This window comes from Castor canadensis, chromosome 4 (genome assembly GCF_047511655.1).
Source record: "Castor canadensis chromosome 4, mCasCan1.hap1v2, whole genome shotgun sequence".
NCBI classification, from domain to species: Eukaryota; Metazoa; Chordata; class Mammalia; order Rodentia; family Castoridae; genus Castor; species Castor canadensis.
The window spans coordinates 91,760,379-91,772,457 of NC_133389.1; the positions used below are offsets into that span (position 1 = coordinate 91,760,379).

Genomic DNA, 12,079 nt, shown 5'->3' on the forward strand with positions numbered 1-12,079 from the left:
ACAAAGATTGGGGCTTCTGCCCAGTGCTGGTGTTTCATGTCTATAACCCTAGCTACTCAGGAGACAGAGATCAGGAGAATTGCAGTTCAAAGTCAGATGGAGCAAATATTCCTTGAGACCCTATCTCAAAATACCCAACACAAAAAAGGGCTGGCAGGTGACTCAAGAGGTAGAGCACCTGCCTAGCAAGCATGAGACCCTGAGTTCAAACCCCAGTGCAGAGAGAGAGAGAGAGATTGAGAGAGAGAGATCAGGGCTTTTGTGCCACCTAGCCAGAGACTACCACTGTTTCTTGCATGTGTCCTCCTGCCTATACTTTCCTTTCTCTTTCCATAAGACTTTGCTCCTACTTTGCAATCTGTGTCTCTGTCAAATTCTTTGAGAAACACAAGAAACTAAGATCTTTTCAGACAACAACCAGTAACACTACCCTCCAATTTCTGGTTATTTAACTCATACTTAAGATCTCAGTTCAAATATTCCTTCAGGTAGCCTGCTCTGCCTCAAAATCTCCCATTTTCAGTCTGATAGCAGATGCTAATAATGTCTGTATTTCCTCTTCCAATTGTGTGTGTGTGTGTGTGTGAGTGGTCTTGGTGTTTAAACTCAGGGCCTACACCTTGAGCCTCTCCACCAGTCCAATTTTTTGTCATAGGGTTTTTCAAGATAGAGTCTCACAAACTATTTGCTCAGGCTAACTTCAAGTGATCCTCTTGATCTCTGCCTCCTCAGTAGCTAGGATTACAGGAGTGATCCATCAGCTTCCAATCATTTATCACAATGGTGATAATAGAAATAATTGGTCAATTAGATGCTTAATTTTTTTCTACTCATCAGAATGTAATCCTCAGGAGAGGAAGACATTATTGCTTTTGTTTACTAAAAACAAACTGGTGGTGGTGGCCCCCCCAGCCACCACCCCACCCTGCCACCAGTGCTTTTTTCAGTAAATATTAGTGAATAAGGCACATATAGTGTTGTTCTTAAGCATGATTTGGGCAGGCAGTCAGAATTAAAAGCTAACATTTGTAAAGCAGTTATTAACTGATGATTACCATGTGTTAAGTACTTGTTAACTCCTAATAAGAAAGGGTGTATATGTGATCTTAATCATAGCCTTGAGGGCAAAATCTAGTATTACCCCAATTTACTGGTGAAGCAACTGAAGTGTCAACCAGCTGAAATTTGCTCAAGGTCACTTAGCTAATAAATAGTGGTGGGTATTCATGAAACCCGGCAGGCTGTTCTTGGGCTTCACTAATCATGTTATTGCCTCAAGCTTTGCTAATGCAGTGATTGCCTTTTGGGGGGGCGGTGATTGGAGTAGTTGAACTTAAGGCCAGGATCTGGTGCTTGGTGGACAGGCAGGTACTCTATCACTTGAGCCACTCAGGCAGATCTGGATTGCCATTTGTGTGTATATGTGTTGGGGGTGGGGGTACTGGGCTTGAACTCAGGGCTTACACCTTGAGTCACTCCACCAGCCCTTTTTTGTGATAGGTTTTTTTGAGATATGGTCTCTCCGACTATTTGTCCAGGCTGGCTTTGAACTGTGATCCTCCTGATCTCTGCCTCTTGAGCAGCTAGGATTACAGGCGTGAGTCACAGGTGCCTGGTGATGGATTGCCATTTTTTATTTATCTTATTCACCTAGATCTGAGAAACAAGAGCGTGCCATCCTAGTTTACACAAGAAAATTCAATTCTTGTGAGTGAAGCTCAAAACATACACAAATGTTCCTTCTATCCTTTTAAAATTTCATCTGCATCCATAAATCTTCCATAGTACTATGTCATTCTCTTCCTGGTCTGTAGGCAAGTGGATATTTGCTGTGTATAGTCAACTTTACCTCTTTACATTCTCTCTTTCACTCAAGAAAAAAAATTATTTTTTCTTCACATGTTTTTAATACAAATGACTGTGTAAAATATAAGTCATATGGCCTCCTATGGTGGTAAACAGATACAAACCTCTATTGAACAAAAATGTTTTATGTTTTTTTAAAGCATGGTGTAGTAATTAACTGGTAATTGCCATGTGTCAAATATTGGTTAAGCACTTACAAGGCTTTTTATGTGACTGTGACCATAGCCTAAAGAGCAGAAATCTATTATTGGCCCCAATTTACTGGTGAGGCAACTGAAGCTTATATTTCAAGGTAATGCTACCCACCCAGCTTTAGTAAAAAACACACTTTGAACTGGGCACCAGTGGCTCACACCTGTAATCCTAGCTACTCAGGAGGCAGAGATCAGGAGGATCACTGTTCAAAGCCAGCCAAGGCAAACAGTTTGTGAGACCCTATTTTGAAAAAAACAACACAGAACATGGCTGGTGGAGTGCCTCAAATGGTAGAGTGGCTCAAGTAGTAGAGGGCTGCCTAGCAAGCATGAGGCCCTGAGTTCAAACCCCAACACTGACAAAAAATAAATCCAAACATCCCACACCACACGGTCAAGACATGAATGAGGTTGGGGTCCTATTTTAGGTACATAACTGCGACTAAAACCAGCACATAGTCATCAGTCACAGAGGAAAGCAGCCTTCAAGAATAAGAAGGCCAGAAGATTTATGGTCAGCCAAGTGGAATGGTTCCCCATCTTGGCCCAGGATCACTATCAACAACCTCTTTGTCTTTAAAGACAAGAACCCAAACTTCAAGGATGCATACTTCAAACAGGTAGGGTGAGTGTTCTTCAAACAATCTTAGACACATTAACAGAACCTCGCCTTGCTCTTCAGCATTTCCAGCCCAGCTCTAGTATCTAAGATCTCTCAGAGATGACCTTATTGCAATGAATCCACCTCTTTTTTTTTTTCAATACTAGGGTTTGAACTCAGGTTGTACACCTTGAACCATTCCACCAGCCCTTTTGGCCATGGGATTTTTGGAGATAGGATCTATTTGCCTGAGGCTGTCTTTGAACCCCTTCCTGAGTAAGTTGGATTACAGGCGTGAGCCTCTGGTGCCTGGAAGTCCAGGAAGTTCATCAAAACTTGAAATCTAACTAATGGGAAATTTATCATCTCCAGAACTGAGGGGTGGCAATGGGAAGAAAAAGAACAGCATATGATCCATTTCATATTTTGTCTGCTGATCATTTATAAATAAACTTCTGTTTTAAGGGCCTGAGAGTAAAAAGAAGTTTAAGTTTTCATTACTCTTCACATCTATTTGAAAAGTAGTGGTGAGGCCTGGTGCGTTGGCTCACACCTGCCATTCCAGTTACTTGGGAGACGTAAATAGGAAAATGGCCTGAGCAAAAACCCTGAATAAACCCAAGTCTCCACTTTCTCAGTACCTGCACCCAGTGATTGAATGACCATTGGAGAAAATCATGCAACTGGGCAAAATTGGAGCCACCAATTTTATCTGGGCCTCAGAACTGCCTGGCACACATTTCCCTAATTCACTTGCCCTCCAACCCTCAACGACATATTTCAAATCTCCTTGAGCTTAAGTCATGGCTCAAGTAGTAGACCACCTGCTTAGCAAGTACAAAACCCTGAGTTCAGACCCCAGTACCGCCAAAACAAAACAAAAAAACTCTTCTTTACTCAAGGTGCTAATTTCTTACGGGGGTGGGGGTGGAGGGGTGGGGGGGTGGGAGTTAAAACCTTCAAAAGAAAAATTTCTCAAATTATTGCTTTGAAACTTATAAACTCATGTATGTCCAAAGCTATTTTTCCTTTCTGCTTCCTGGGCTCAGATTGTTTAGAATGGTAGTGATTATAAGAAGCTATATCCAACTTGTAGTCCCTAACCAATGAGGAGAGTTATGAGCTCTCAGAATAAGAATTAGGGCTGAGGCTGAGGGCATAATGGCTCAAGTGGTAGAGCACTTTCCTGGCAAGCATGAGGCCCTGAGTTCAAACCCTGGTACCATCAGTATGAAGGCTGAGCAGTCCCAAAGTTAGTTCAAGAGCTCTGTGATGTCATTGTAGACACATGAAGTTTCTGTATTCCAGAGTTCTGCCATTCTTAGAGCATAGGCAATGTTTTTCCTCTTGACCATAAGATGGATGCATCAGTACCAGGCATTATTTGTAAACAACCACATCCAGCAAAGGAGGGGGTGTACTTTCTTCCAGGTGTCTCTTTTTATTGGAACACTTTTCCTAGAAATGTACCCCTCTTTTCCACAAGGTCCTACTGACTGCAAGAGGAGGCTGAAACAGCAACTATCTGACAGTTTGTCAGAGAAAAGTGGACTCAGCTAGTGAGGAATAAGGGAGGGCTCAGGAGAGGAATGATTGCTGGGTGAACTAGCAACATTTGCCATTTCCCTCCCATTCTGGTATGGGTGTCTCTCTTTCCTGTTCATTTGGTCTCTCCATGACTACTCCTTCCATCAACATTTAATCTTGTGTGTGTCCCTCCTATCTTCATAAAGGTTGTCCTTGGGCCAGGCACAGTGGCTCACCTCTGTAATCCCAGATACTTGGGATGTGGAGATCAGGAGGATCATGGGGGGATGCTGGCCTCTAGCAAAAATGTGAGACCCTACCTAACAGCAAATAGGACTGGAGTGTACACCTCAAGGGATAGGACAGTTGCCTAGCAAGCATGAGGCCCTGGTCCTGGGTTTAAATCCCAGTACTGGCAAAAAAAAAAGTTTGTCTTGGGCCGGGGTAGTAGCTCAGAGGTAGAGTGCTTGCCTAGCATGCACAAGGCTCTAGATTTAATCTCCAGAGCTGCAAAAGATAAAAAATAAGCAAATAAAGATTGCCCTTCCCAATCCAAATCTCTGTCCAACTAATAATATACTTTTTTCCCTCCTTTTTACAGTTATTGACTCCCCTTCTTGACTTCCGGTCTCCAAAACACTGCCATATGGCTTTCATACAGAAAGACCCACCAAAACTGCTCTTGCTTAGTTCATGATTGCCTCTGTTACTGATGGGACATTTCTTAGTTCCATCTTAATTGACCCAACAGCAGCATTCAAGGTAGCCTCTTCTCACTCCCTTCTCAAAACTCTACTCCCAGCTTCTTTGGTGTCATGGACTCTCCTGTTTTCCTCACCATGCTCCCAACATTACCTTCTGAGTCTCCTTTACAGGTCAATACCTTATACAATCCAGTAAATGCTGGGAGTGTAAGACCTCAGTCATATTCATGTCTCATGTCACCTTAATCATCTTCTTCCAATGCCTCTCTTATCCGGTATGTGCAGAAATCTCAAGTTCCTTTGTCTAGTTAAGAACTGAACTCCACCTCTAATATCTATCTGCCTACTTAACACCTCCATGCCAATGTCTCTTTAGCACTCCAAACACCCTTCCCCATCAACTCACTCTTCCTCTAATGTTCCCTATCAGCACAATGACAATGTCTCTCTTTTTAAAAAAATTATATATATTGTTGTACTGGGGGAACACTATGACATTTACAAAAGTGATTACAATATAGCTTAGTTAAATTCACACCCTCCATCATTCTCCTTTATCCACGACAGTTTTTCAAAACCCAACTCTCCTGGACTCTTTCCTCAATCTCCACATCTAATCAATTATCAAAAAAATATCCACTTCTCTATCTCCCTCATGCAGGGACAATAGCTTCTTAATTGATTTCTTCACATCCACCAGTTCCACTTCCAATCCAAGCTATTTAATTACCATGCTGCAATTAAAAACACAAGTCTTATCTGTAACTCCTGTGTTTATAACTTATTGACTTCCTAAAATCCTTACAAAAAATGCCTGCAATCCTGAACATGACTTTCAAGGCACTGTATGAGCTGTTCCTTGCAACAACTCCTCCATGTCCCAGCCATGTTGGGCATTTTTCAATTCTTCAGGTGCACTGTGGGTTTCATTTTTCCTTTTTGCACTGGGATTTGAACTCAGGGCCTCATGCTTGCTAGGCAGGTGATCTATTGCTTCAGCCACTCCACCAGCTCTGTTTTGTGTTGGGCAATTTTTGAGATAGAGTCTCTGGAACTATTTGCCCAGGCTGGCTTCGAACCCCGAGATTCTCCTGATCTTTGCCGCCTGAGTAGATAGGATTACAGATGTGAGCCACTGGCACCTCATTGGGAATGATTTCTTTACCTAGTTAGATTTCCTGACATGTCACTTCTTCATGAAGGCCTTTTCTGCCTTGCCACACACTACTATAGCTCTCAATTTCCTTTCTTGTAGCATTCATCATCATTTCAATCATTGGCTCAGTCTGCCCTACTCACTGGACTGAATAGTCACAAAGGCAGGGCCCTTGTCTGGCTGCCCCACCTCATCAAATGCCTACCTCATAGTAGACAAACATCTGATGAATGAAAGAAAAGCTGTGACTGTTTAATTCTAACATTAGGGATAACTAGACAGTTCTACTGACTTTCCAGGTTGATATTTTTATTTAAATTAATTTTTAAACTGATACAAACATAAAAATTATACATATTAATGGAACACCATCTAATTTTTCAATACACGTATACATCATGTAATGTGTAAATCATGTTAATATCTCATTTATCTTTTTTTTTTTAATAGTACTGGGGTTTGAACTCAGGGCCTATACCTTGAGCCACTCTACCAGCTCTTTTTTTGTGATGGGTTTTTTTCAAGATAGGGTCTTGGGAACTATTTGCCTGGGGCTAGCTTTGAACTACAATTCTCCTGATATCTGCTTCCTGAGTAGCTAGGATTACAGGTGTGAGCCACCTGCACCTGCTCATTTATCATTTCTTTATGGCGAAAGACATTCTAGCTGTTTGTAGGTTGACTAGACTTTTAAGATGATCACATGGCTAGGGATTTAGTTCAGTGGTAGAGTGTTCAAGGAGGTGGGGTGGATTCCTAGCATTGCAAAAAAAAAAAAAATCCACTTAAAATTGGTATGAAAGATCAACTCTAAAGCACCTTGCTTGGAGGTGCGTGCCTATGATCCCAGCTAAGCAGGTGGCAGAGATCAGGATGGTGGTTTCAATACTAAAGCAAAAAAGGGCTGAGAGGGTATGACTCAAGCAGTAGAGCACCTGCCTAGCAAGCACAAGACCCTGAGTTCAAACCCGAGTAGTGCCAAAAAAAAAAAAAAATCAATTCTTTTTGAGGACTGGTGTCCTATATAGGCAGCATATATAAAGCATGTACATAATGTATATGTATATAATATATAATATTTAAAGTATAATAAATATGATAAATGTGTAGCATGTTTCAATTTATAACTGATTTTTAAAAATACTAAATAAATCATAAAATCCTTTGTATATGTTATCATGAAAGTATTAATTATGGATCAATTTTCATTTTAATGTCAACCAATTACAAAGTGTCATATATCTTTATTATAGGACATTCTCCCATAAAAATAAAAACGAAATCATTATTCTTTTTTTTTTGCATTATCATGGAAAAAGTAGCTGGAAAATAATTATTCTCTACTTTTGTGTTGCTTTAGAAAGCAGCCAGGGAAGCTGGGCATTGTGGTGTGTGTCTATAATCTTAGCACTTGGGAGGCTGAGGCAGGAGGATCAGGAGTTGGAGGCCAGCCTGGACTACATAAAGAGACCTGTCTCAAAAAACAAAACAACAAAGCAGCTGTGGCAACAGCATAGCTAGTGTTTCAAGTTTTACAATGCGTCTGGCCAGGACAATGCAGAAAGAAGCCAGCATTCTCCCAAAACCTCCCCTCGGACGCCTGAGCTCTAGGGCATTTCAGAAAGTCACTGTTGTGGTTTCAAGGTCTTGGTAGTAAATCCCTACAAAAATCATTCTGTTCCATGCTGGGACGATTGCTTCCACATTACTTAAGGTCTCAATGAGGCAGAGAATGGCGCGTCCGCGTCAATGTTTTGGCTCTCACCACTGCCCCCTTTCATAGTGCCTCGGAAACCACAGTTACATTTCCACAGCATTGTAACAAACAAACCTCAGAACACTACAATTCCCGTCAGGCGTCACTGGAGGCGACGCCGACGTGCCGTAAGCGGTTAGTCATCCTTCTCCTTGCCTCCGTCCACTTCCTGGACTCGGGGGTGTGAGGCCTCGCGAGCGCGCCCACGTACTGACGTGCCACACGTACAAGGCACTGAGGCGCTGAGACGCCGACGACGTTTGGAGTCACGTGACGTGGGGCGCACTGATCCAAGCGCGCGCTTGCGCGCGTCCCGGGGGGCCGCTGACGGGCGTGCGCGCTGGTGAGGAACCGGAGCCGGAGGCGGGGGCCGGACCAGCGGGGCTGCGGGGGCCGCGGGGCCCGACGAAGAGGGAGGGCGGGGCCAGCTTCGCGACCGTGGTGACCACACAGCGAGAGAGTGCTTGAACCCGAGCGGAGCGATGCTGTGGTTCCAGGGTGCCATTCCGGCCGCCATCGCGACGGCTAAGAGGAGCGGCGCGGTCTTCGTGGTGTTCGTGGCAGGTGAAGGGGGCGGGGGCCCGAGACGCGGCCGGGACACCCCTGCGGCCTGCCTTCCTCCTCCGTTGTACTTGAGGCGCCCGGCTGTCCTCCCGGAGACGGGGACACACCTCGGCTCGCGCAGCCTTGACCCCGCCGCCGGTTCCCTTCGGGGGCCGTGTGGACCCCAGCGCCAGCCCCTGAGATCCCGGGCGCCGTCGCTTCTCCCCAGCGCCTCCCTGCCGGCTAGGGGAATTCGCGGGCCCTGGCCCGGGCCCGATGCCGTCTCTCCCGGCACCAGGCGGGACGCGCGGGCCTGGCCTGGTCCACAGAGCGCGCTGAGCCCGCAGAGCCCCCTTCGCGGGCGAGGGGAGCGGCCACCAGGCCAGGCCGCCGAGCCTGCGCGCCCCCGCGGAGCCGAGCAGCGCTCGCAGCCCCCCGTCCCCCCAGCCCTCCCCTCGGTCCCTCGGTCCCTCGGGACCCTTGGGGTGCGTGAACTCCGGCTTGGCTCCCGCAGTGCGGGCTGGTAGGATGGGCCAGTAGGCAGGCACTGGGCTTCGCGAGTTGTTGTCAGGAGAAAGCTGTGTCATCGAGAAGCAACAAAGAGAAACTACTTGATGTTCCTGAAACGTAAACTATCCAGCTTTAGAGACCTTTCTTTTTTGTGACAGTGCGGGGGAGGGGGGCTCCTAAGGTGCAATGACTAGTTTATTGAAAGTTGATTAAAAAAAAATCTTTTTTAGCAGTTTAAGATAAATACACATCCAGTTTAAGGTTTTTCCCTTTGTTGTGCTATCCGAAATCAACGTAGTTTTCCAGAACGTGTGTACTCTATAGATTATTTTATTCCATTTCTCATGCTTTAGTGCTGAAGTCTTGTAGATTTCCAGTGAGCCATCTGCTTCTGTGGTTGTGCATTCTGATTACATGGACCAGTGTTCCTGACAACTTATTTTGAGGTGTATTTCTTCAACTACTTGGCGTTTAGTAATGTTTTGCTCATAATTCACACACGTTTTAGTAGTTCAGTTAACTGTACACTGCAATGAAGAACAAACTGCTGAAATACGAATTTAGTTTAGCATTAAATTTGAGATTTTTGGGGGCTGGTGGAATGGCTCAAGAGGTAGAGCGCCTGCCTAGCAAATGTGAAGCCCTGAGTTCAAATCCCATACCACCAAAATAATAATAATAATAAGAAGAAGAATGAAATAAAACTTGAGAATTTGGGCTGGAGAAGTGGCTTAAGTGGTAGAGTGCCTGTATAGCAAGTGTGAGACCCTGAATTCAATCCCCAGTACCACAAAAAATTGAAATGTTTGTTTTGTTAGGCTAAGTTTTTAGTTTTGTGCTGTTAACTAGAAGTAGTTTAGATTCTGTTAGGCTGTCTGTTCTGGAGCTACATTATATTTTACATAAATAATTTGTTATAAATTGTTATAATTTTATAATTTTAAGTGAATTAAAAATAAAGGAATTTGGCACTGTGCTTATTATGAATTCAATAACAGGTTTGTGGCATTTTAAATTGCATTCTTTATATATACAATTTCAATGGATCCTGTTGTAGGTAGGTAGAATAACAGGTTTTATTAACCCTGTTACATAGTTGAGGAACTTAGATCCAAAGTGGTAAAGTGACTTGCACTGGGTCACAAAAAGTGACACCTTTTTTTTTTTTCTTTTTTTGTGGTACTGGAGTTTGCACTCAGAGGTCTTATGCTTGCTAGGCAGGCACTCCACCACTTTAGCCAGCCACTCCACTAGTCCAGGAGTTGACACACTTACATCTTAATAGTGAAAAATTTTAGCTACTTCAAAAAAAGACGTCCTTTGGGTGGAACTGGCCTCAAGGCTTCATGCTTATATGCTTGCAAAGCAGGGGTCTGCAACTTGATTTTTTTTTTTTCTAGCAGCACTGGGGTTTGAACTCAGGGCCTCACACTTACTAAGCAGGTGCGCTACTACTTGAGCCACTCCACCAGTGGGCTCTACCACTTTTTTGCTCTGGTTATTTTGTAAACTATTTGCCCCAGGCTGGCCTCAAACTTTCTAATCTCAGCCTCCCAAATCCCTAGGATTACAGGTGTGAATCTCCACCCCCAGCTCTTTTTTGTTTCTTAAGGAAAAAACTGAACAGTTAAGTAGGTTTATATAGTAATTTAAATTGGTATGGAAATGGGGAAATCTAGGACTACAGCCATGTTTTGAATAAAAAAAAATACAATTGATGATGTCCAAACATTTCTCAAAGGTACTCTTGAGATAATCAGTTAATTTGAAAGAAATGCCTTTTTATTTTGTTTTGAGAATGCCTTTTTTTTTTTTTTCTTCAGAGTTGGGGATAGAACTCAGAACTTCATGCATACCAGGGAAGCACTCTACCACTGAGCTATACTTCCAGCCTAGAATGCTAGATTTAACTAATTAATATTGGAAACCCATACAGAAGCACTGCTATCAGTTATTGGAATTCTTACATACAAAGTCTTGTGCTTTAAGGGCTTTGTGTGTATGTACATTCTTCAGTTACACGTTACTAATGAACAGGTATTATATGTATTAAGAATATTAATGATGGTTAAATGTCTGCAGAAAGACTGTCAGCAGTTTGACAGTGGGGTCAGACTGTTCCAAAATACAGTTAGCTCTTCTGGAGTTTTAGCTGGTTAATCTCCAAGACTAAGTAGGATTAGTGTCGCCATAGGCGTACATAGACACTGGACTCATAAAACTGTAACACTTAGTGATTGCCTAGAGCTTTGTTCATAACTTGAAGAATATATTTGGGGTTCTTAGATCTTGAAACCCCCAACAAGAATATACCAATTTAATGGAAAATTGAAAAGATATCTGTTGCTAGAAGGAGTGGTCTCAAGGGTCTCAAGAACTAGTCAAGTGACCCTGCGTTGGTGGCTCAAGCCTGTGATCCTAGCTACTCAGGAGGATCAAGGTTCAAAGCCAACCCTGGGCAAATTGTTTGTGAGACCCTATCTCGAAAAAACCTATGACAAAGAAGTGCTGGTGGAGTGGCTTAGGGTGAAGGCCCTGAGTTCAAATTCCAGTACTGCAAAAAATAAGAACTATTCAAGTGTGGGTGGAGGTGTGGCTCAAGTGGTAGAGGGCTTGCCTAAAAGCCCAAGGCCCTGAGCTCAAACCTGGTTCTTCCCCCCCCCCCACCCAAAAGATAATAAAAGCCCTTGAGCCAGGTTTACATGTACATAGTCATACTTGAAAAGTACCCTGGCCCATAAATCCAGACACTTTTGATGCCTGGAACTATTGAGGTGGTAAACATTTTAGGCAAATTTTTATTTCATGAAATTTTCTTTGTGTTTGTTTTAGAGACTGGGTCTCTGTATTGCCCAGGCTGGCCTCAAACTCCTGGGCTTAAGGGATCATCCTGTCTCAGCCTCTCAAGTAGCTGGAACTGTGAAATTTTCATGGATGAATTAATGTTGCAGAGTTGATATCAGGAGATGAGAGATAACTGGTACTTCAGCCATCATGTTTTTCTTTTTTCATTTTTTTTTTTGTTTTTTTATAGTACTGGGGTTTGAACTCAGGGCCTACACCTTGAGCCACTCTATCAGCTCTTCTTTTGTGATGGTTTTTTTTTGAGATTGGGTCTTGAGAACTATTTACCCGGCTTGGCCTGGACCTTGATCCTCCAGATCTCTGCCTTCTGAGTAGCTAGGATTATAAGTGTCTGGCTTAGCCAGCAAATTAACAAGA

General features: G+C 43.4%; 1 protein-coding gene across 2 annotated transcripts in view; it reads left to right on the forward strand.

Annotated features, from left to right (window-relative positions):
- The first annotated feature begins 8,174 nt into the window (after positions 1 to 8,174).
- Ubxn4 (UBX domain protein 4) overlaps positions 8,175 to 12,079 on the forward strand; it is a 38,788-nt gene continuing 34,883 nt past the window's right edge. Inside the window, exons 1-2 of one of the 2 annotated variants that reach the window (XM_074070648.1) lie at positions 8,226 to 8,368; positions 9,211 to 9,303. Coding sequence is in view for 1 of the 2 variants with exons in the window: in XM_020156686.2 (XP_020012275.2) it covers positions 8,287 to 8,368 (82 nt within the window). In the remaining variant the exon portion in view is untranslated. Of the gene's footprint in view, positions 8,369 to 9,210; positions 9,304 to 12,079 lie in introns of both variants that reach the window. The other variant, XM_020156686.2, reaches the window with a different exon arrangement.